Genomic DNA, 26,782 nt, shown 5'->3' on the forward strand with positions numbered 1-26,782 from the left:
TTTCTTTTCTTTTCTTTTCTTTTGTTTTCTCTCCTTCTTATTAACATTTTTTTAGATTCAACCAGTATGAGTCGTGAAAGCGATGACAATCTCAGTTCCATCAATTCGGTACATACGGGTAAATATTTTTTTGCAAATTTTATTTTTCATTTTTACATAATCGTTACTTATTTCGAGTTTCAATCAAGTTATTGCATTTTTTTATTATTATCATTATTATTATATTTTATTTTTTATTTTATTTTTTTTTTATATATATACAATTTTAATGTTGACAGATAAAGCTGTATTTTAATTATAACTACGTTTTCATGCTCTTAACCAAAAAATTTTTTTTAACTTTTCAATATCACTTTAATATCAATACATTTCGTGCCAATTTATTCGTTTCATTTCAAAGAAAAAAAATAAAAAAAAAACAAACAAAATATTCAAAGTTTTCTGCTTTAATTAACTTTCTACTATTGTACTGATTTATATAATTAAAGTTAAAGTTAACCGAACTATAAATCATATTGAACATTATTTTTTTTGTTTTTTTTTTAACCATAAACACATTGACGACAAATAATTATTCATACGAACTTTAGTCATGAACAACACTTTTTTTTTTAAATTAAATTAATTTTGATTAAAGTTGAATACCTTTTCTTGGGTAATGGGAATATAAACTTCTTATAATGCGAACTTATGTAAGAGCATCAAAAATTGTGAGTTGTCTTCTGCAATTCTGTAAAATTGTTTGAAACGTCAACCATCACGATTTCATTTCACTCATTCAAAGGAAATTTTCATTAATATTATCCATTGAAAAAAAATGCAAAAAAAAATAAATAAATAAATAAATGAGAAATAATTTGAAATTCGAATCATATCCATGAGGTGTATGAACGATCACAATCAAACTATATATATAAAATATAAATTTTATTCAAAGCAACAAAGTATGTACAGTAAGGCTTGCGTGGATTTTGGCGAAAAAACCATTACGCGACCGCATTGCTCCATTTGTAATACGCTGCGCTTAAGCCATTCGGGAATCTTTTGCTTTTATACGATGATTTTTGAAAAGAAGTACAACGAAGTATCCAGAAACGGGAAAAATTATTAGATGTACAAGTAAATTGCTCGCGTTGAATTTGGTCGCTTCATAAAACTTATCTCACGCTTTCAATTTTCCCGAAATTTTAGTTAAAGATAACTTAGATATATTGTTTGAAAGGTGTAATTTACGCTTGCTTACAAGCTATCCTTCAGTTTAAAGATGTCATATATGACACTGCACTTTTCTGCGCTATTTACTGACTTAATCTAGAAAAAATGCAGCTAAACGATTAAGTTGAGCTACGGAAACGATTAAGTTGACATTGAATGAAAGTGCAGTAAGCTACGAAACAGTTAGAACGTGATATTGGATGCAAAAATGCTAGTCGTGAAAGTGATGAAAATTCACCTAAGTCCGTCCGTCTCTAACAAAAGTAATTTCCGACTTAAGCTGAGAAGGGTTGCCGCATCCGCTATATTAATCAGGTCTGATCCCTGCCGCTTGCTGCTTATTCAGATGGATGCAGTCTTATTTAGCAAGTCGAGCTCACACAAGTTGAAGACTTTCGAAAAGTGTTCGACGTCTATTTAGGTTCCAAGTCACCAGTGTGGCAACTATAAGCTATACGATAAATGACTAAAGATAGGAGATAATATTATTAAGCTTTATAACGAGTATATTTCAAATATAGTTAATTTTTTTGATTAGAAAACAGCAGGAATTTATTTGTACATCTTATATAAATCATTAAATTATAAATCAAAATAAATTTAGTTATAAAATAAAATTGTGTATACACACTATTATATAAGTTTGTTTACATATGAAAGAAATACATTCCAACCTCAAAGATTTCATTTGGTCATATTCATTACCGCAATATGTACCAAAGAAATATTTCCTACGAAACGTGATATATATGTTTTTGTAACCACTTGTTCATATTTTCCTCATATCTAAGAACTCTAATAGAATTCTCGACCTATGGTTATAAACGTTTGTAGAATTGTTTGAGTCTTATAAGAATAATAGTAGAATATAATAAATTATCTCATGAAAGTACGAACAAGAACTAAGTTGGATTAAGAAAATTGCCAATTTTAAATATCATCCAGGCTAACAAAAGTTTGAAGGAGGGTTTTGGCTTCTAGTCGAAATTATGCGATCAGCATCATGAATTGCATAGTTAAGCCCTTTGCTTGAGCTGAGTAATCATGCTGTAACTCCAAGCGTCCAATCGCTGCTCTCGGTTGCTGAACGGACAGACTCCACATACATATGTATTCATATAAAGATGTATGCATTTACCTTCTCAAAGTTGGGTATAGATGACAAAGCCATCTTTTTTTTTTTTTTTTTTTTTGAAAATTGGCAATACCCTGCAATCACCCAGCTTACTAAATTTGAACGCGACTAAGCTGTGAACAGTATATATATATATATAGATTGCTTTTGTATCGTGCATCATGCAACCAAATGTCAAAATATGATTTGATTGAGCTGAATCCAGCAATGCAAGTAGATGGGAAACTTTTCAGTTTATTGCACGCATTTGCATTGACAAGCAAAACAATAGCACTTATGAAGACAAAACCAAATTATGGTTAATATTTAAGGCACCTTATGATGTCAAATTGCTGCGATGATATTATAAACAACGCTAATGTATGTTGATTCAAAGATATCAGTTTTCAAAGAAATTTTGCACGTTATTAGTGCTTATCTAAACAAAATCTAATGTCATAATAGTCAGTTTTTGCTTCAGTAAGGCAACGTAAGCCATATGTTCTACTTGTTTAGTTTATTACTTTATTGCAGCAATGCTCGAGATGCAAATGCATTTTTTCAGTTCAGCTCTTAACAACCTATTATTTATAAAGCAGCCGTTCTCCTTAAAATTGTACTAAGAATTTTGTGATTTTTTGCAATCGAAAACACAACAACAACAGTCGGCACAATATATATTAATAAAAATTTTCAGGTTCAAATCGTTGCAAATGTTGTAAGCTAACTAGGGGATCTACCCTTATAATAAAAACACAAATATACGAACGGAAAAAAACTTCCTAACAGTCCGAGAAGAATGATTTGTCTGCCTTTGACTTGTGTTCACCACATACAAACTCTAGGAGAATGCTAATGAAATCAAGAAGGCAAAGCTTGAGAGCTATCGCGTAAGCCTTACAGATGTGATTTGTGAGGAAAGAGGATGTATGAAGTTTGCTCATATCATTCGGTTTGCAATTTTGCAGTAATGAAACATCTCAACGTACGAAACAAGGCAACGTTCAGGCAAAGCTTAATCCCAATAAACGAACAACTACCACACTCTCCATCTAACTTTCCATTTTTTTGGGAAAGTAATATTATCTATCAAGAAGAAAACTCAAGCTAAAGAGCTTATCATAATAAGACGGCGAGCAAGGTATCGAAATACATTCGAAAGGTGTAAATAGTTGTGCTTTCGTTTACCACAAAAACTGTTTTCAGTCAATAACTTTTTAAACTATACCAGTCAGACTGTTAGATTGTCCATGATTGCAATTTTTAACACTCGACCCTCTCACGTTTTGCGTATACCTACCTGAAGGTCTTAACCAGATACGCGTCATCGGCATCTTACAGCCGTTTAAAGAGTTTTCCTTATTAAAAGAGGAACAAAAGTTTTGAAGCTTCACAGGTTTTACAATAATTTTTTTGTAGCCGAATAGTTGAGAAAAGTCAAATTGGCCCAAACGGTAGGTCTAGTGTTAAATCGCATGTTTGCATATGAATTTCATTTACTTTCGATAAACTACATTAAGCAATGACTTTGTTCTATCGTAAACTCTTATAGATTGGAAAATTTTTCGAAATTTTCAGCCTTAAGAAGTGATAACTAGTGTGCTTTAGTTATTCATAGTTGTATTCCTTGTTGTATTGCATTATTTATTTAATGCTTGCATACTGTATTGACAGCTTTAATAGGCTGATTCGTCTAATCATGTATACATATATACCGAAACGGTAGATCATCTGCGATTATTATGAAAAAATGTCTTGATCATCCCACTTTAATTATTATTATTGTTATGATAATTTTAAAATGCATTCAAGTAGAAAATTCAATACTAAACAAATTTCCGCCGGCTTTTAAGTACATTAACATTTAGCCCACGTTTGCTTTTGCATCATTTTGTAATTTGAGGTTTTTTTTATTTTTTTTTTTTTTTCTATGTTATTTAAACTGCCTGGAAATTGATTATTGTTACATGCATATGTAAACACGTAGGAATAGATATCAGCATCGCTAATAATCCATATATCGATATATTTGTATATCGCTCTAATAGATCAATTAAATATTGCTTTGAAGTTATTGGGCATTGAAAACACTCGCCCACGTTATTTCATTTTTTCTCTCATATAAAACTGTTAATTAAATGTCAACGGTTGTTTAATTAAATTATTTTTTTTTTTTTTTTGTACCCACTATCTAGGAAACGAAAATCTAATAAACTTGTTATCGCTTTTGTCGTTAGTGATGAATATTTAGCAAAGGCCTTAAGTGTCCTTGACTATCCTAAGCAAAAAACATTATAGGCACTCTTTGAACCTAATCTGCGAAAATAAATGCTGAATATATAGAAGTTCTATTGTCAGTAGACTCTTCGGAATGAAATACTACGAGACATTTACTGCAGTTTCTTTTGACATTTGAAATAGCCAAGGTCTACCGTTAAGCAACAAAACAAGTAGAGAATTCAACGAAATATTTTATTAAAACTCACATCTAGAAGATAACATCACAATATCATACCCAATGGCTCGATGACTTAATTAATAAACGATATTAGCGCTCAAGCGCAGGCCAGTAAGCTATTAAGACTGATATTTTTGTACAAACAGCCGTTGGCGTCATTGCAACATTGTTCCCTACTTTAAATGAACTTAGGGAGACCTTAATATCCAATAGTTGCTACCGTCACAAGAGCCTGCATAGTGTCATAGAAGAGACATAGGTTCCAGAAGAACTTAGTTTCCGTGAAATAAGTGGAAAGCTCTTGCTTCCAAACACGCAATACTAAGAACAACTCAGAACTCAGATTTAACGCTTGCCGGTCTCAACCACGTCAATGCAGTCAAAAAATTTTGAGCTCTTTTATGTAAATATCTTTTCACTTAGGCCGATAGTTTGTGTACTTATATCAAGTTGGCAAGGATGAAACTTGCAGTTTACAATTTTGCCAGCCTTGAGAGTTTGTTATTTGGCAACGACTTAATATATTATCGTTCTGTTTCTTTTGTTAGAAAGTTTCCCAAGCCCTAAAAAATATTATTAACTTCTCTTAAAAACTATTATTTTTTAATAGTTTTGATAATGGAACGTTTGGAACTTCGCTCTGTCATGAAGTATGAGTTCTTACGCGGAAATATGGTATCGCAGACAGCGCGAAACATAAATCGCGCATTTGGTTCTAGTGTAACTACGCAGCAGACAGTATCAAACTGATTTGCCAAAATTTCGCAAACCTAGCTTTGAAGCAAAACGAAGATCCACGTGGTCGCCCAGAATGAAACGATGTACTGAAGGTCACCGTTCAGTGTGACCAATCTCAAAGTGCTTATAATTTATCATTCCAGTTTAATCTTGCCAAACAAACAATATTAACCCATTTAGCTCATATCGGTAAAGTGAAGAAGTTAGATAAGTGGATTCCACATGAATTGAACACACAACGGAAACAAAAGTGTTTAGAAACTTGTTTGATGTTGCTTTCTCGTCACAAATCTGATCCATTTTCGAATCGAACAATCACTTATGACGTGAAATGGATTCACCAAAGCATCAGAAGAAGCTGATAGTAAGTGTTTGGTGGCCTAGAGCAGGTGTGATTCATTACGATTTCATGAGATTAGCCTCATCCGACAGATCCATCAAATATACTCTAACCAACTAGACAAAATGATGCTGAAACTTGGAGAAAAACAGTCCAGACTGGTCAACAGATGGACTCGTATCGTATTGCAAGGTAACGCTAGACTGCCACACGCTGCGTAACTGTGAGTGGCAAAACTACAGGAATTGGAGTTGGAACTTCTCAATCATCCTTCGTACTCAACAGAACTAGCTCCCCTTGACTAACACTTCTTTCGCAATTGGGTCAAGTTCTTGATAGGAAAAAATTTCAATTCCGAGTAAAACTGATCTTCCAGCGTTCATAGACTCTCATCCGCCAAGGCCGGCCTGAACAAACTGCCGCTTAAATGGCAAAAGTGTGTAGACAATATGGCCGTAAACCGTGATGAGTAAAATAATTTTTTATATTTAAAAGTTATCAGCAGACCTTGACTCTTTTTACAAGTTTCATCCTTGACAACCTAATAATTCAAGATTTCACAAATATGAAAACTGTTCGAACCAATGTGACAGTTACGTTAATGCTGCATATCGTCATTGCAATATGTTTTTAGATTACAAAGCATTCATTTTTCCCATTCTAGCGTTACAGTTTAATAGGAACATATATATATTAGAATATAAGAATAATACAAAAGCACGAAATTGCTTAGAAAAATTAATTTTCTTCATCAGCGTATGTTTTTCTTGAATTCAAATTTGAATTCAAATTTCACAATGTGTTAGTTCTTTGTTAAGGATGCTTTCATTAAATCTTTCCGCAGTGATTAATCAAAAAACAAATTAGTAAAAATGACACACAATTACGGTTTATACTAAGTTAATTGCACTTCTTATAGCACCAACGAGGTCAAGCCAGTGCTGCATAAGGATGTTATGTGTTATGTGTGTTTGCACAAAACATAAAAGTTTACAAAAAAAAAAAAAAAAAAAAAATGTCAGACATCAAGTAATCGATTCAAGTCGACTTTGTGTAAACTAAAGGTAGACATTATTACTATTTCTTGACAGGATGCATGGATTTCTCATTTCTTCAAGCCTTGGTTTGGTTCTACGATTGTTTTCCAATTTTATTTAAAACTTCTTTATGGCAAAAGTCTTAAGATCAGAGTTCGTTAACTTTTGTTGCCAGTATATTGAAAATGAAAAAAGTTTGAAGTAAGAAATTAAAATTTAATATCTACGCACAAGATTGAATGTCGCTTATGCAGTTGATTGAATTGGACTACAAGTACTTTCTCAATTACTAAAAGGAACTAAAGCACTCAAAATGTAGTAAAAGCTCTCAAATGCTATGAATTATGGAAATTAAATCATTTTGTTGTTTTAGTAAACAGTCCATTATTACATCTCGAAAATACTTGAATAGTTAGCTTAGTCTACAATATTTGAAAAGCCCTTTATAATATTGATAAGTTCAATAGAGAAAGGTATAGAGGGTCGGAGATGAGTCGCTTCTAAAGTGCATGCTGAATATATCTTACGATAGTTAAAGACCGAAGAAATGATAAAGAACTGTTTTCGGGCGAGCGTTGAGCATGACGTCTCTACTATCTTAAGCATATATATGAACCTGATAAAGCTTTTCGTTAAATGTGATAGTTGATAAGAGTTATGTTTGTCCTGAACTTTCAGACAATTGTGAGAGAGATTTATGGCAAATTTTGATATTGATATATCTGCTATATCCGCTGTTTGCTTTAAAGCCTATTAGTTGCCTACCAACGGCTCGAGGCAAAGCATTTTTCATATTAACATGCGAAGTAGATGCGTTAAATTTTTTTTTTTTAATTTTTTCGGCCGCATTTTGATCCAAGTGCAAATCCTAACAGGAGGCTACGGTCTTATCAAAAAGCACGGGTCGATTGGCAGACTTTTTCTAAATCGTTTCATTGATTTATTATTACTCCGGCATGTTACAAACCGCATAATAAACTAGCAAGACCGTATCCGTATGAAAAGCAGAAAGAAAACAAAAACTGCTATAAACAATTGTCAATAGAGCGCCATTTTGCACCTCCCATTGTTGCAATCATTGTGATCGCGAAAAGTGCAAACATTAGCCGGCTTTTCAGCTTTTGATGACTCATTATGACTTACTACGCATTGATATACTCATTTACTTTATATAAGACGTTATGTTGTTAGCAATTAAGGAAACTCATATCTAACTTTATTTAATTTTCATTTTCGACATGAAGTTTAACGCTTATGTATGCTTGTGCGTTTATATATGTTTGAAAATAGAAAATCCCAAACAAAAGTCTCAGTTTCGCGTAACGACGAATGTTTTGATTTTTTAGAGCATATTTGTTCAGAGAACGAATGAAACATGAGAATCTAATACCTAACAAGACATGAAGATTATACTAAAGAATGTTAATCGATAGACGTTTAGAAATTTTCATTGCGACTGTGATGAATGATATAATGAGTAGAATTAAAATCGATTTCACGTGAATACGTATAAAAGATTTATTATAGAGCATTGCATGACTTTGTGTATTATATATAAATTGCAGGTGGTCAAGAAAGTCATTTAGATCTTTTTTTTCTTTACTTATTTTTATTTTTATTTTGTTCACCTTTCTGCTCCGTTATTGATTGTAAATTCCTGTGATTAAGCCTAGACTAGCGTCTAGAAAATTTTAGCTATATAGGATTTATTAAATTCTTATCATTTAAAGAGAGTTTTCAAAACTTTGGAGCAAAAAGTAAGTAGAAGGTCCGAGATTTCGAGGCCTTTGTAGGAGAGGCCTCGTTATTTCTCAGTTTAGCTTCTAATACCTTCCACAATTTATCCACAAAAAGCAAGGCATCGAAAAGAAATCATGTACAGTTCAGTTCGAAACGTTCTAGTGAAAAACAAGTAGGAAAAATATACTCAGTCGTGACCGAGTCTTTCATATCCGTCATACGAGATAGCCTTAAAAAAAAAGGCGCGGCTGATTTTTTCTACTTTCAGTACAAGAGCGAAAATTTATATGCACAGAAACCAAAGCTTTCTCGGTTTTTGTTGTTACACAAGCGTTTGGTCATTTTCGGCGTGTGTTTGGCTTGGTTTGGACACTTTCTTTATTTTTCATATTCGTGAACGGGAGAATGCTTACTACAGATACTACATTGTTGGGCAAGCGGACAAGTATACACGGGAACAAAGATACATGCTTAGGCGCAGTACGAATTTTAAACTGGCCAAGAATTCATATATCCTATGGGGTTTTTGAATTTTGCGTCCGCGCTTTATAAAGATATTGAAAAAAATAATTAAATTTCCATTTTTTATAATGTTGGATCACCTTTTTCGATTCTTATAAAGATGTTGCAGCGTCACCCATAGAATATACTTTATCTGCTATAGTTTATGAGTTATGAACAAAAAAACTCATTTTTTATTACCTTTGAAAGACGGTAGTTGTTCTTAGTGGTACCGTAAGCGAATACTTCAATCGGTTTGACTCACTTTTAATACCAACTTGCGTGCAAGAACTTCCAATGATTCGACCAAATTTCAAATCAATAACTTCAACTTTGTGACTAGACAGGCAGACATTACAACGACGGATAGAGGGACATGTTTAAATTGATTCATAACTAGATGGCGATCAAAACTATAAATACTTTGTTGGATCCCTGAAGATTTCGCCTGGGCTTCGCAAACCTTCTGACGAAATGAATAGACTCCTCACCCGTAGGTAATGGGTATAAAAATAACTGTATACTTTCGATATGACGCTTTCATACGACCTCCCTGCAAAAACAATGTAACTAAGTGATGAACATTAAAAACTTTTGTTCTCAACCAAGCGTAACTTTTTCTTATTTTTACACTTAACTGTTCTAAGCGATAGATAAACAAAAGTTAAACAAAAAGGGAAAGCTTTCGTCAAATATCGTAAATTCTGTGTAAATTTTTACTATTTTCGCGGTTTATTTTCGATGCCATGGAAATCCGTATTGCTTGCTCGCTTTGTTAGACATACTTCTAAAATCTATTATTTATTTTAAATAGACAATTAGTGTTAATTTTCAATAGAATTATTATTACTTCTAGTTGCAGCTTTCGAATGCGGTAAATTCAAAACAAATTATACGATCATATTTTCATTATTCAGATAAAATCACTTCATAAATATTTATTTACGTAAACAGCTTAACTTTAACGTTAAGAATATTTCAAGAAACTATTGAAAAAAAATATATATAAATAAATAAAGTAAAAGGAGAATACGTTATTAAGTCATCCTATTATAATATAAAATTTTTAAAATAATCATATCTCTCGTATTAATTTAAACGAGACAACTTTAACAAGCGCGTAGAAAATTTAGGAAAATTCTGAAAAACACAATTTATTCAGTAGAAGTTGTGACTTAAATTGACTGTAGGGTGATAAAATAAAACCAATATATAATTTTAATTATACATTGTATAGTTATACAAATAATATATATAATTATACAAATAACAGCTATATATATATATATATGTAGATATATTGTACAGGCTATCGGCTTTGGTTAAGTAAAGGAAATTAAATATTGAGCCCAGTAATAAAAGCAAAACGTTATAAGATATGAATATGGGTTGGGTTTATTTCAGATACATGACATTTTTATTTAAAAGTTAATTCATGTAAATGACCGTTTGTGGATTAGCACGTAACGCATCACTCAATAAGTCTCAGGTCTGACACATATACGGCAACATTGTTGACAGGGCTATACGATTTCTAAAGAGGATCATCTTTCAAACGAGATATTTTAGATTTTCATGACATTTGGCGACCATTAGTTTAAAAGTTACAGTTGTTTTAGTGACGCTACCTTTTTGTTTGTTAAAACAATGAAAAAAAATAGGATTTTCGTTGTGTTGATTAAAGGGTCCTTTTTAAAGAGACAAAACGCCAATGTGTTCATAATCAGCTTTGGCTTAAAAGACGCTATGGCGACTCTTGTCTGTCGAAAAAAAAAATTTGTGATCGGTATTTTCAAAACACATGCCGCGTTTGCCTACTCTTGACAACAAACTTTCGTTGATTCAGAGCGCTACTTGGCGCTTTTTACGTGAAATATAAAGCGATATGTGACAAAGCATCAGCAAAACAGTTGTAACTTGTAAACTAACAGTCGCCAAACATACTAACTCTGAATCTGGATCTATTGAATGGGTATCTTATGACTGAACATATACTTTTTAAATGCAGAAACCATTGCATTACTGGAAGACTCGTTTTCGAAGTTTTTAACCCTATGGACATCCTGAAAGTAACGTCGAACATAACGTCAATAAGATAGTTAACTTTATTAAAGCGACAAGACTAACCATTTAGTCTATCCGTTACAAGAAAAAAGACAGTCTTGCTGCTTGCCAGAGCGAATCCTACTTTATTAAGCCTAGAATTTATTTCTTTAGTCTTGGGAAACTACAGTAATAATAATAACGATAACAGTCATAATAATATAATTAGAGATATAACTATTGCAGTCGATTCATATGAATTTTCCATGTCTGCAATTTAACATTGAAAATTCGAACACAGGCAAATAAATAAGCAACAAAAACCTCGCTCTTATGGCACTCATGTTTTCTGCTTTTTCAAACGAAAGGGCAATATTAGTATAATCCCTTTGTTCAACGGTGTATAGAGCAGCGTCAAAGCAAAGACAGGGAGAGAGAGAGAGAGAGAGAGGGAGAAAAAGCAAGATATGTTCTTGCAATCTTCCAACTAAATCCAACCTTACGATTGGGGAAAAAGCCTTAAAAAATCGATATCATCGATAGCTTCATGTTCCCGCCATATCTTCGTAGCCTATTATTTTGATAGAGAAGAATAAACAAAAAAAAATATAATTTTTAATGTCCTCATAGTAATGTTGCTATTTACTCTTAGGCTATCTGGGTCATATTTATGTTAAAAGAATTAATTATGCTGTGCAATGTATATCAGTACGCATATATATATTGCAATAATAGCTCTTTTGGCCCAAAGACATCATAATGCATGGTATCTATCTATACATACATACAAAGTGATTGTGTACGATCGCTCGTTCGTACATGCAAACATATGGAAGTCTCTTGAAAACAAAAAACAAGTAAAGAAATTACCGTCAGGCAAGGTTGACCATTAAATAACCTACACAACCTCCTCCTGGTTAAAACCTTTAATTATCTTCGCTATAAAATAGCAAAACAATGCAATTTAAACTAATTCACTTGATTTTTTTGATCGCCGTAATATCTCTCTTGCGAATCTTTTATGTCAAATTTGGGAATTGCTTACTAATTTTTTCCATGCACTATTAAAAAATAGACTTCTCGACAATATGACGTCAAATGAAGGGTGGTGTTTATGATCCGAAAATAATTTACTTAGCGATGTTTGTTAAGAAATTTTAAAAGTTGCAATTTTCATACTTTATACTACTTGCGATACATGGTATATTAAGTTTGAGCAGAAGCATGCATCCCACCCACTCATCTTTTACTATAGCGATGGATTCGGAATCGCCTCATTTTTCATAAGAATGGTTAAACTGGAGGGAGTTTAAAAAATTGGGTGGCCATAATTTTCATGAGAGATGAAAGCGAAATCAAAACCTGTATGGACGTGGGCCAGATTTAAAAATTTTTTTTCAATTTTCTCGTTTTGAAAAACCTTGTGATTCTTGGTAAACTTTTGTTCCTGTCATAAATTAGCAAATTGTAGACTTTGGTGTTACTTTCCTTGGAGTGTAGTCCAAAATATAGATCTGTCTGGTCCAAATTTTCTACACTCAATCTATATTCAAAACTACTACTATGGAGCAATTTTCTTCATGAAATGTTAAAATTTAGACCTTTTTGTCAAACAAGGGCTTACTTGTCTTGAAAACTGTCAGGTGAGGTGTAAATCCAAAAATAGACCAACGTGATCCATATTTACTAAAGTTAACTCTTATGACAATTTTCCATTACGCACAAATTTTCCCCGTAAAATATTGAAGATTACACTGTTTTATCACTAAAAGGGTTATCTCAAAAAGTTGGTCCATCCAAACATTTCTTGACAATATGGTAGGTTAACATCTTCATATTGCGATTTTTGTCAAGAAATTTTAAGATACGCGACTTGTTTTTCATAAGCCGTCATGCGATGGGCGGTCCGATCTAACCTATTTTCAATTGGCTTTGCCCTTGGGGCAAAACATCGATATACCGTCAGCAGCACATACGAATTTAAACGGTTTTTGAAGATGTTTCTAAACCGATCGGAACGGCAAAAGGCCAGACTATATGAAAGTACTCTTTCACGATTACTCTTGTGTCAGAAGCGGTGTAAGAAATAGAATCTATCGTTAAGTCGAATGTTAAATTCTCCTCGACGAAATATTTTACGTTTTTAGTATGCTATGAAAAAAAAAATTTTAGTCAATTAGACATTACGCAGTCAAGCAAGTAATACAGTTCATGGTGGGCTCGCGCTAGTAAAACATGTAATGGATTTTACAGATAATTTATATATATCGACAATGTCGAGTTGAAATTTTGTCTTAATTGTATAATGTTTTTATGTGAAAATCTTGACTTTATTTTGGCCGAGAGCCAAATGTTTCTATGTTAATTTTTTGTTTATTTTAAAAATGACGACAATAAGCAAACCTCGACATATCCACAATGAAACTAAGTAGACGCACCTTTCAGTTCAGAGCATATTTACTTCTGTGACAATCTGAACGATAAAATGAATATGCTCATAGCCGCTGTCTAGAAGCTAGATGTAAAACTAAAAACAATTGCTTTCATAATTTTCATAGCCTGTTCGCCTTCATTCGATGGTCTTCTAATGCTATAAATCAAAAAAGTGAATGGTTTCGTTTGTTTGATTTTGAAAATTTTTTTTATCCAATGCTTTTATTTTCTCTGTTATTGATCGTTGAAGATATGAAAATGTACCCTGATGATGAAATGTCTGCTTAATGACTTTCAAAGAATTTTAATTTTACGATTAGAAGACTTCTTTCAAAGTTTCTAAGTGTTTTGTCTTATAACATATGCTCTCGTTATTCTTATTATTTTAAACGTAAATGTCTCGCTCGTATGACATAATTCATTTTTCATAAATCCATGATATCACCACTTCGAAGAAAGATGTCATTGGCAAGGCTCAAGTTCTATAGGAAGCTTTAAAAGTAAAAAAGTGTACTGCTACACCTAGCAAACGCGGCATAAGAGGATGTATGAAAGTATACCTCAAATAGCACTGTATTCCTAATCAGCGCGACACGTCAAATAATTTTAACCACATCGTAGGAAAATTGATTGAAATTCTCATTTTTATGGAAACAACTAAAGGCGAAGCGAGGTGGACAGACGGACAGACGTGCGTAGAACTGAAACAAGTTGCGTCTATTTCAAGCCCTTCAGTGTGTTATATACAGCCGCTTACAATAGCCGCTTTATCTACCCTTGTACCACAAACGGTAAAACAATGTTCATAAAATTCCAAAGTTGAAACTTTTTTGCTGTACTCGTCATGTCGACTAACGATCGATTTTTGTCATTTCTTTATTTACTTTTACTAGTTTAGTTTTCTTTGCAACTAACAACGCATTGTCACGCCCATGTCTATATTAACTCAACTATATTTGATATAATATTGGTTAACTGGATTGTGTAACGGTCTCTAAAGAAACTTTCATCTTATAATAAATAATTAATGACTTATGCGCGTTCGAAATTATGTACAGTGTCATCCTAATAAAACAGAAATTTATTGCTTTTGTGTTGATCGTCACTTGATTTTGTGAAAATAGATTTGTATCAAGAGACTGTCAGACGTTTTACACGATCGTCTTTGTCGCCGGAAGTGGACAGATATTCACCTATGCGTTATTCTTTTCGTGCGTCTGCCAATAAACAGAATTTTGATATCAATCGTCGACAATCTTGTAAGTCATTCAATGTTTTGTCAATTTACCAAACTCTTATGAGCTTTTATTTTTTTCTTTCTTTTAATAAATAATTTATATTTATTTATTTTTTTTTTGTTGTAATTTTTATTTAATTTATTTTATAATTTTGCTTGTTGTTGTTATGTTCTTTATGCTAAAGACGATTTGTATCTAGAGGCCACTGGCCGACGACGAAGTTCAGGTAAGCAAAGCGGCGGATTCAATAAATTAAAAATTTTACTGAAGATTAAAAAATTTCTCTAAAATTGTTCACTAATATTTTTCATTACAAATTTTAAAATTGTTTTCACTAAAAAAATTAACTTTTCTAACGCTTTCTTTCGTAAATCCAACATGTAAGTGGATTGTTTATATCATATCTGTTTGTAAAGCATATAAGCACAGATTGGAAACTTCTTAACTTCGACTCTAATAAAGTGAATTATCATTGCTACTGTCGATAATGGACGCCCTACTACCGTGCACACAAAAAATTCAACTATAGTTATCGCAGGAATATATTAAATGTACCGAAAAGAAACCATGTGCGTTGCATTTCTATTTATCCGCTCTTTTTCCGCTTCTATAATAGATGTTCGACATTGCGTAAAGACTTTACATACACTTTGCGTACCTTAGAGCAAGATTTAGTCTACCTTTTTACTAGGTACGCAAATATGCAACTGGAGTTTGCCCACAAGTAGCGCTAACCTCAAACAATGAAAATGTCTAGATTTGTGTCAAACGAACGAACGATACGAATGATAATCTTTTTTACATCCTCACTCGAGATGAAAAGTGGAACTGTGAGACACAAGAATTTATGGATAAATGTAGACGTGCCACCCACGTCGACTGTAAGACTTAATTTCTTTAGCAGAAATACGACGAGAAAATGCGTATTATATTTATATATGACATCCGTTGATCCATCCATATAGCAAAACCAGTTCTCGATACATTGAAATCGCTCAACCGAGAAATGCTAGCCCGTGAGATGTACTCTTATGACTTGTATTCTTCCGATTACCATTCATTTGCAACCATGGGGCGCATAATTGCTCAGCAGCGCTTCCCAGTGAAAATTTCTCGAAGACTGGCTTGCCTCAAAAGAGCAATACTGCTTTTGGCGTTTCATTCAAAATCGCCAGACAGATGGTAGAAGCAAATAGCTAACGATGCGACAATATTTCAATTAAAGTATATATTATTTTATCATTTTTCTACAATAAATGTGTATTTTCTGTGCTTGGAATTCCCATTTCATAATTACGTACCTTTGAGACGATCTCCCAACCTCGACGGGGCAACTAAGTTCCAAAATGATCTCAACCGACGAACTAAACCACTTTTGTTTAAGACAGCTTTTTCTATATCTGGGTTTGTTCTCCCTGATCTTCCTAACTGTTCACTATTAAGGTTCACAATTTAATTGCAAAGATCTATAGACTTACTTTACGACTGACTGATCAGCGATTTAATAAAATATGTATTCTGGCCCTTAAGTGATAATACGTTACCTAATCGTTAGTATTTGGTTGCGGAGAGAGCATTTTCAGTGTCCCCTAGGGGTGTCTCGTGGTGGCTGTGGTTGCCCCCAATATAGCGGGAACATTAAATATTTGAGGTGTTAGGTAGGCCTCGCCTCCGCCAGTAGGAAGGGCATGCCATGCACATGCCCTTGATCTGGAACTGCAGGGAGCCTCCCTGCTCCCTGTGGGACGTGAGTGACGTTTCACTCCGTGTGCCAGCGGGCACCGCAGGGTTGAGCCTTTCCGGCAGGCACCTGCGTTAAACCCCCTGAAACTACTTCTGTCCCTACATAGGCGGTCTTTTAATTGTATTAATGGATTTGAAAAAAAAGGCATATTTTCTCCTTTTTTTTTTAATATAATAAAAGAACTTTTCAATTAACAGAAGATATCAACATTTCAATCATATTTTGTAAAATTTTTATTTAAAATAAAAATTAACATAAAATTTAATATAACAATTTTGAAAATTCAGCCAGCGCAGCGTGACTTTTCCATGACAGCTTTATCTGAAATCAAAAAATCAAACAGTGGTTCCGTTAGTTGATGCAAATGGCCCGTCCTTGAAGGGAGGATTTTCAAAAACATTGCAACTTGAGGGTCCGCTTCGATAATAAAGTTTTGACGCGAAAGAATATTTTCGAATATCTATCTGTCTAGATTGTATTTTGATCCATTTTTATGCACACACAGTCTTGACTTTACAATCACATCTTGGAGATAAATGCATTCGTGTTTTCGAGTTTTTCTATTTCAATGACACGCTAACGATGGGTGAAGAAGATTTTTTTATCTAGCTAGTAATGGTTATACTTAAGATTATTCTCAAAGTGTTGGAGAAGAAAAGGCGCCCTAACAGGTGTACACACATCATACATACATACATATATGTGTGCGAAGAGAAAATCTTGACGATCAACCACCGTCGCAACAGTATTACTAACGACAACAACAAGAACCATCTAATGATACCATTTATAGCGTCAGTAAATTAGAAAATCTTGTTGCGCTCACAGTTACAGATATCGCTTTGTTTGGTTATTGCGCTAAAAACGCATTTCTTTGAAACGAGAAACGCACATGCATTAATCATTTTTCGAGTTCAACTATTTTTAGAATGTCATTAGGCGACTAAACGTGACTCTTTTTGTGCAATTTACACAACCGGACAATTTACGTATCGACAAATGTGTGGCGGCATAAGAAATGATCTAATGCTGCTGCACTACGACGGCAAGCTAAACACATCATTTATAGTTTATTCTAAAATAGGTATATAAAACATACTCTCTGTGTATATTACTATTGCTATTGAATGCAAAAGTGTTAGCTTTTGGTGGGTGGGTGTGTTTATATATATATATTTATTTAGCATTTAAAAATCAATTTAAATGCATTTTCTGTAGAAACTGCAAAACTGACTGTGTAGGTAGGTTTACTTTTCTATCGATAAATGTCGGTCTTGAAGACTCGCAGGTTCTCATGTTAAATGCAGCAAATTGTTCAAATAATTGTCCAAGTTTTAGCAAATTTTTTAATAATTGTTGCAATTTTCAAATGAAAACAGAAAGAAAAATAGCAAACAAAATGTAACCAAGAAAGTAAAGGGCAACCAATAGTTGTTTTTTTCAAAAGATGGTATAGACGCGGCCAGCACTTGGATAGCTGCGAGCTATGAATTAAAAAAACAAACAAATTTATCGCATGAGAAATATTTTTCCTTTATTTCAAAACATTTTCATATGCATCACCAAAGGATGGGATGTATTCAGTTTGTCAAAGCGTTTGTGACACATAGAAATAATCCGCAACGTTCCCCCAACGCCAAAGAGTATCGAAATTTTATTTATTTTTTTTGTGTTATTCTTTTTAGGAAAAGGCAAGGGCGCTTACAAGATTCGGCCACAGCCAAATATATAGAATTTCTTTACATATATGAGGTTGTGATGGTTATCGCAGTAGTTTGCTTTTGTGGGAATATATAGCAAATCAAAACTATTTCGCAGTAGCCAGTGTTGTTTTTCGGAAAAGTGCTTTGAAGTCCCGACAATTTAATAATCTTTTCCATAAAAGCTGGATTCCACTTACCTTGAAATAATCAAACAACTCAGTTACTTTTTGCGGCTCAATTAATGGTTGTCACCTGCAGCAGTACTACATATACATCAATCAGAAGATTCCTAGAACATTCAAATCACCGTATGGATCAGTTGCAAGAATCGAACTTATCGTACTCAGAGAGCTATGAAATGTACAAAAGAAGTTACGACTAGATTCATAGATCTAGATTAAAATTTGCACTTGCAATATTGATTAGCCACTAGACCAAGTGGCACGTATTAAGGCGTAAGACCACTGTAAATTTTTCAAAAAATCAATTTTCTTTTATTATTGGCCTAAATGATCTCTTATATAAGTCAAGAGTGACATAAAAAGACAATTGTCATTGATTTTTTGAATGGCAGTATATGACAGTATATGGCCACTGTAAACTTTAAATGCATTTTTCTGGAAGCTTGATTTTTTTGACAACGGCATGTACCTTAACTCCAACAAATATCATACATACATTTCGTTCCAATTTTTTACAATATCTTCAAGAAAGTATTCTCAAGTGAAAGGCGTAGAATATTTTCGATAATTAAATCCAAATAATGTTTTATCAACAAAACAGTGCCATTTTCTTTGGTGAAAGGCTGAGCTTTTCCTTTCAAATATTCGCCGTTCAAACAAAAATCAATATTTCTTAGAAAGTCCTCCTTGTGTCACTAGGTGTGGGCATGTCGATTAAATGAATTTTTTTTCTTTTAAATCAAATTTTGATCAGTTGCATTGCGTGCCACAGAGCTCCTTAAGGCGATAACGCCTCGCGAGAATGGCTGCGGTGTTGCCATTTTTAATATATTTTTTAAAAATTATTTTTTTCTTTCGTACCTACCTAAGCTTATAATCCTAATATCATCGGCAAATATTATTATATATTCCATTACCTCTCCTTTTATCTCAAAAAAAAAAATGTCCCAAATCCTCTTCTGTGAGGCTGTTATAGAGCAATCCTACCTCTTACCCCTTATGGCACATGTTTAGAAGTTGCGGCTGAAAAAAATACAATAACCTTACTTCTGAGCTCCTCTGAGCTCCTTTCTGATAAAATCGCTTCTCATCGCTTTGAACCCATCGCAATTGCGGATGCGTCGTTTAGACAATCAAACCTATTTTCTCATCGAATTTTTGAATGGAAAATATTTGCATCAGGTTATGGATTAATGTCTGACAATAGCTAGCGCTCTTTTTGTATGGACAAAGCTCATTTTGTATTAGATTTTTAAGTGGCCCTGGCCCATATTTAATATCTGTTAAGTTTTCGGTATGCTCCATCGGCTCACATTGTGTCTTTTGCACTGACATGCACTGGCATGAAAATCATAATCTCTGAGCATAGTGAGGATGACAACAAGCTTTAGTAGCCTTCTTAAGCTCACATTTAATGCAATCTTATGCTTGATACTCTAATGTTCTGTGTCTTCAACTAAAATATCACCAAGAATGCGAATTTTTCTAAATTTTGTCCAATCGAAGTTGCTTCTATATTTGCTTTTGTCCAGTTAGTTAGTCAATCAGTTTAGCATAAACGATTTTTCTTTAATATCAGCTTTTTCTCTCACACATACGTCTTGATGTTTGGTGATTTGCTTAAAGATTCAGAATGTGAATAAAACAAAACCTAAATTTTTTCGCTCCATATGTGGCACATGATAAATTACAATTTTCCACCTGCGATTTTATTATCATAACGTCACACATCGATTCGGTCATTTTAAATCGGTGTCTATATAATTGAAATAAGTGTTAAACGTTTTTTTAAACAATAGCAGTCACCATAGCAGTATCTCATGATTTCTCGCATTTTAACACTGGGATGGTGCCGTTTGGCTTTATAATTTGATTAAATATTCGGTTTTCCTCTTTGGTCTTTTTAAAAAAGTATCACATGAAGTCATGAAAACTTAATAATATCAAACATACTAGTAGCGAGTAACGAATTAAATTTTTTAATCGAAAAACGCATAACTTTTATGGTACAAAGTTAAATGTTGATGGTGTGTAAACAATTTCGTTTTTCTTCTCAACTCTTCTTTATAGATCATGGAGCGATTTTAACGCATGATACGGAACAGTTTATAATTGGCCAAAGAGTCTGGGTTGGAGGTATAAGACCTGGGCAGATTGCCTATATCGGCGAGACACATTTCGCACCCGGCGAATGGGCCGGTGTGGTATTGGATGAACCGAACGGTAAGTAGATGAATTTGCCATAAATTGCCGTTGAGAGGTTATAATAGTTAACAAAAAAAAACAAAAAAAAAAAAGGTAAAAACGATGGTTGCGTGGCCGGAAAACGTTACTTTCAATGTGAACCGAAACGAGGCATATTTTCACGTTTAACACGTTTAACATTGAGCCCATTGCCCGGAGCACAAACACTGGCATCGCCGTTGCAAAAAAATTCGCCAGAACGTTCACGTACAGTCTCACCTACCGCAAGCACACGCAGCTCCTTTTTACGCATCCCGGGCAGTAAGTCTGACATATTTATATTAAAAAAAAATCACACATAAAATCCGCATTTATTTCCTTTCTTCCCCTATCATTCAAAATTGATATTTTCAAAACATCATTCACGATAAAAAGAAAATGGTTTAACTGTGGGTGATCGTATTATTGTGTCTTCCGGCTTTGGAAGCCGGCCTGGTATTTTGCGTTATCTTGGCGAAACACAATTTGCTTCGGGAAATTGGTGCGGCATAGAATTGGATGAAGCAACCGGTAAAAATGATGGCTCTGTGGATGGCATTAGGTTGGTTTGCTTTGATCAAAATATAATTTTTCATCTCTTAAATCAATTTCTCGGCAGATATTTCGAATGTAAACCTAAGTATGGCGTTTTTGTGCCAATCGCAAAAGTTTCGCTGTCCCCGTCATCGAAAAAGACTCGTCTCTCCCGAACGGGATCGCGTGAGTCATTAACTTCAGTGGGCACTTTTAACAGCATTGCTTCCACAAACACCTCACGTTTACGCTTGAACTCTCAGGTATAAATAAATCGCTTTGCTAGCGCCGTTATCGTTATCGCATGCATATTCAAAAGCCAAGTTTGACAACCATTTTCGATCGATGATTAAATTGTTCAAATTGTTTAATTGAAATTTTGTTGTTTATTTGTGTTTAGTTCTTTATTTATTTATTTATTTGTTTTTTTTTTTTTGTTTTTTCTCAAATATTTTCGTTGTTATTATTATTATTATTACTATTATTGTTTTGAATTTCTTGTCAACCAACTAACATTTTAATAACCCATTAACCTTTTCAACTGAATGTTTCTTTTGTCCAAGCAGCGAAAATCCCCGTCAGCCAAACCTGTTGTTGTAACCGCGCCAAAAACTCAATTTTCTATGCAGGTATGCTACTCTTAATACATATGTGCATACATTTAATTCATCAATGCCCGAACACCCACGATATCTCTCGTTTTAAACGCGCTCTTATCAATATTTACACAAGTGAAACATTTCGTTTTATTCTTGTATCGATTTTCCCTTGACTTCAGTCTTTCTTTACAACCTATAGAACTTGAATTTGTTTTCAATATTTGTGTCTCCGATATTCGTAGGGTTTTCTGGCAAATTGTTTTACTTTACCGCTCACTCACACTTTCATACATAAGCATAAGAATATTTTTATTCCCCTTATATCAAATTTCATTTTCCCTTATACCCACTACCAGATAATTAGCAGAAACTCTTTTGTCCTTTCGCGGAAAAGGTATAAAACTTTTAGAGTCGTCCTTGCTTATGAAAAGGCGAGAAAAGGATAAAAAGTTTGAAATTTACAACATTTCCTAATCTGTTGTAGGAAAATCTCCTTATCGGCCGATGCTGACATTGGTCGAACGGCAGTCATAACTCTTCCATTTATTAAATCCACCATCGAAAACCGGGAGCTTAGTACATCCCATGCATTCTTCAACGACTCAAGCCATTCCCGGTTTTATTATTCGAAATCTCAGGTCCGCAAAAAGTGAAATATGAAAACGTTTTACTTGATAAGAACAGAAAATGACTCCAAAACCGGGGAAAAAAAACTAAAAGGCGAACAAGAAATGAGCTTACAAGCTTCGATGGACATCGATTAGAAATTAGAGATGCTTAGTTACATAACGGAACAACCCAAAAGTTAGTTTATTAAAATCGAAGCCGGTTGATTTTGCAATGAGCTGCAAGTGAACTCTATTATCGAAGTAGTGGGTATCAAAGTTTCGCCATAAAACGTTTATGTAAATCTATCTTGCTTGCTTTGCTTATCTGATGCATTCTTCTTTTCTCTTCTTTTTGTTTTTTATGTTTGGTTTATAAGGTTTAAAAATAATCCTAAAATATTTTTTGAAAAATTTTTATCGTACTGTTCTTATGCCTTTTTGTGAATTTCATGTATTTAATTTTTATTATTGTTAAAGTTCATGTTTGTTTCCTTTCCTTATGTATGTGTAAATAAAGCGTAATACCTTGCTTTTTTTTTTTAATTTTTAAACTCGCACGTTTTGTTTTATTTATATATTTTTTTTCTTTTTTGTATCCACCACTTGGGAATGTGAACGTTTTAGCTCTTCGTTGTTCTGATTTTATTTAACAAACCCTGCGATTCTGTGTTAATTTGAATACATCCACTATTCATAGCGTCCGACTCATGTATCACTCTGCCTGTCCGTCCGTTCTCCTATTTGGACTTCAAAGTTAGTTGCATTTCGATTGAGAAAGCTCATCGAGCTGGAAGTATAGAATAGCACCGTTATACATAAGCCTACATTTTGGTTAAAATACTTTTTCATTGACCCGATTATCGATAGTTGAAGATATAGACAAACTCGCGAGAATGGACGAAGTTTTACCGAATGCTTTACTTATTAGTAGCTCCCCCGCTTAGAATCACTTTAGTGAACGGAGCCTTCAACACGACAAAACAAGTGACGCCATTCTGAATGTCGTTTTCGTACGTTCGATTTTTAGCGGCGCGTGACTAGAAAGCACCCCGAACCTGGGGTAAGCGACATTAAACCCAAATTTCAATAAGTCATTCAATCCGACGTCATACTCGTTCGGAATCCATTGCTTGTCATAAATTCTTATATTTTCTCCTGCTCATCAGAGTGCATCTTGACCATTCACGTTGCTCACTTTTCGATTTCTTGCATATTTATTAAGAAATTGCGTTAAGTTTGATAGTTTTTTCACTTGAAAAAGACTTTCATTGCGGAAACTTGGTATAATGTATATTCAACAAAATAGGTTCTAGCATTTTGTAAAATATTTTTGGCGACATAGCGATATCGCGTCGAAAAAAGTTATATTGGTGTGCCAGCGATACATCCACCGACACATTTCTGCATTTTTTCAACTTTACGGAGCAGCGTGCCAGCCATTCGATGCTGCACCGATCTGAACAAGTGGTAATCAGGAGCCGTCTAGTAAGCACGCTGGGTGTGGCAGAACTTCCGTTCCGAGCAGCAGCAGTGTATTCTCTTGTAACAATCGGCCAAAAAACTGGCATTTGCAGTAAATTCGCGTCGGCACTTTTAATCCGTTGAAACCAAAACCGACAATTGGGATATGATGGAGTAGCATCACCATAAGCCTTCGGCAGCAGATTTCTCCAAATAAACAACAAAAGTAATGAATTTGGGAGAAGAACAATTTTGAGCACTCCTTGACTAGCGTCGGCGCATGCCGAATAAATCAATAATACTAAAAGAGTAATCGAAACCATCGAATTCACCGTTATGTGCATTAGTATTTCGCATTTCTTCATAATTTTTTTCCGCAAAAGTTTCCTATCAAAATTAACGCAACCTCCTCATATATATGTACTTATGAATTATATGAAACTGATTGAATACTTCCAAGAATTTGTAGATCACCCCACTTTTAGGCAGAGATGCCTATCAGCTGCATGGGGCGAAGCTGAGTGATATTTCCGCCTTATCTATAACCTAAATGTATTGCACTTATAATGGTCAGTTAAGGTCAGAGGCTGACTTAAATCTCAGCAGAAAAGTTCCTTCAATCAATCGTCAACTTTAATGGGTTACATTTCGCACTTAGGATTTTTTTTTTCCTCATAGTGGTGGATATATCGGATTCGTCTCAAGACGAATATAACTTACTTACTTATATATGCTATAAGTTTGGTTTCTCTTTGGTGCTCTTGAATATATTTGGGATTTTTTAAATATTCTGTTAAATATATTTCCGCATGTGTTTATATGTAAATAAATGGTCCCCACTTGCTAGTTTACATTTTCCTGTTTAAATCGGAATAAATTATGGCAAAAAAAAAAAAAAAAAAAAACAATCAAGCAAATGTCCAATATATAACTGATGTATATATAATGTTACGTATGTAGATAAGAAATAAAGCTTTTTCTTGTTGGGCTATCTATATATGCGAACCTTCAAAATCAAGGTTGAACACGCACATGAATTATTATGCAAGTATGGAATAAAACACTATTTGATTTTATTAAAATTTTTTATGATTTTCCCAAACAGGATCTGCTGCGTGAGAAGCAATCGCATATTGAGCAGTTAATGATCGAACGCGATCTGGATCGTGAAGACTCACAAAATCAAGCCTTACAATATCAGAAAAATATAAATGAGGTAATTACCAACTACAGTGATATCACATATCGACCAACATCAGCATTAAAATCACGACTATTACAAACAACAACACTATTACCGTCTCGATCAACTAGATTGACATATAGCGGCGAACAAAGACGCCCGCTAACTACTATAGTACCTTCAGTAATAAAACGATCCTCATTGACTCAACGTTCTCAAATGCGTTCACCGACCGTATCGTCCACAACTGGATCTGCTAAGAAAGTTTGGTTTTGCGATCAAAAGAAACAATACTTTCCAACAAGATTATAAGACGAAACAAGATAATCGATATATACATACTTGTGAATGTTCCCAATTTGGCTTATAATCAATCGATTGTTTAGAAATTCCTTTCCTTTCCTTTATTTTTTTTTCTTTTTGCTTTCATTGAGAAGAACTCTCTTGGGCGCTCAATCGTTAATTTTTCATTTCGTTATAACAAAGTTTGCCATTTAACATTTTGTTTTATCGTTTTATTGGGTTATTATTCCATTTTCTTTATCTTTACCTTTGTTAGCATTTTTTTTTTCTCTTTTTTTTTTTTAAATCATTTTTGTTGTTACTTGTTACTGGTGTTTTAACTTTTGCTAATATTATGGTGTTTACCTAACACAGAAAACGCAAGAAAATAATCTACAATTTCATTGAGTTTTATTATGCCCACAATCCGAAGATGTTCTCTTCATGTACAACTTTCATTTGTTCTCTTGATATGCTCTAAAATATTTAAATATCTAAGATATGTAAACAGATTGTTTGAGTCATGTCCGTTTTTGTCTTTCTGTCCGCCTTTTAGAATACTGAAGCCTATTGTAGGAAAGTGGAACCGCATATAACCAATTTTTCTTAGAATTCTAAATGACAGAAACAATCATCCCTTATATACAATTTAATTAAACTTGAAAAATATGCTAAATAGATGTGAGAACCTTTAGCCCTTTTATCTGGTCATCTATTCTAAAAATTGTGAAAAACAAGTAAGAAGAAAAAACTGAACGCGTACATAGTCCAAGTCAAATTTCAAAACTTACTAGCTACTAGAATTTTCTAGGCTATAAATAAACAGCTGAAAATAGGTTAATTTATTTTAAAAAATGTGCGAAATTCGCCTGCGATTCTATATTGGCTTAAAAATGACCCTCTGTCTTCTCCACGGCTGGCTGTTGTTACAAGCTTAGAAGTCACATGGTCTCAATTGTTTTGGCATCTTATGCCTAGTTCCCATATATCGCGACGTGTAAGGCAATCTCACTGGAAGGAAGGCACAGAAAGGTGTAAAGTGGACTCAAATGTTCGAAGTAAAGTTTATAACGAGTTAACATACTATCGACAAGCTGTGTGGATATCCTACACCACTTTGCCCAAAACATTCCCGTCAAATAAAAGCTGCTTGTCGCCTTGTAAACGCTTACTTTCCATAAGAATCATTTTACAAGAGCGGGCCCAACATTTAATCTACGAAGTTTGAATTTAGTAAAATTAATTGTCTTTTCTCATAAAACATTAAAAATTGGTTCTTTGTAGCCATTTAAACTCCATTCTTCATCAGTTCTCTTATTTGGGAAAGGGGTCCGAAAAAGACACTTACTGAGTTTAAATGCCAAGCCGTTATTTTTTTAATAATTTCCAGCTTAAAATACTAAAAG

General features: G+C 33.7%; 1 protein-coding gene across 9 annotated transcripts in view; it reads left to right on the forward strand.

Moving 5' to 3' along the window:
• Positions 1-26,782, forward strand: part of LOC119633932 (restin homolog) — a 63,572-nt gene that overhangs the window by 21,320 nt on the left and 15,470 nt on the right. For 5 of the 9 annotated variants that reach the window (XM_038027772.1, XM_038027773.1, XM_038027780.1 and 2 more), the window contains 9 exons: positions 56-118; positions 14,744-14,878; positions 15,042-15,083; positions 20,557-20,709; positions 20,785-20,991; positions 21,106-21,271; positions 21,329-21,506; positions 21,810-21,872; positions 25,017-25,127. In XM_038027772.1, coding sequence (XP_037883700.1) covers positions 56-118; positions 14,744-14,878; positions 15,042-15,083; positions 20,557-20,709; positions 20,785-20,991; positions 21,106-21,271; positions 21,329-21,506; positions 21,810-21,872; positions 25,017-25,127 — 1,118 coding nt within the window. The remainder of the gene's footprint in view (positions 1-55; positions 119-14,743; positions 14,879-15,041; positions 15,084-20,556; positions 20,710-20,784; positions 20,992-21,105; positions 21,272-21,328; positions 21,507-21,809; positions 21,873-25,016; positions 25,128-26,782) is intronic. The other 4 variants (XM_038027776.1, XM_038027779.1, XM_038027775.1 and 1 more) reach the window with 3 other exon arrangements.

The sequence above is a fragment of the Glossina fuscipes genome, unplaced genomic scaffold (genome assembly GCF_014805625.2).
Source record: "Glossina fuscipes isolate IAEA_lab_2018 unplaced genomic scaffold, Yale_Gfus_2 2, whole genome shotgun sequence".
Taxonomy (NCBI): Eukaryota; Metazoa; Arthropoda; class Insecta; order Diptera; family Glossinidae; genus Glossina; species Glossina fuscipes.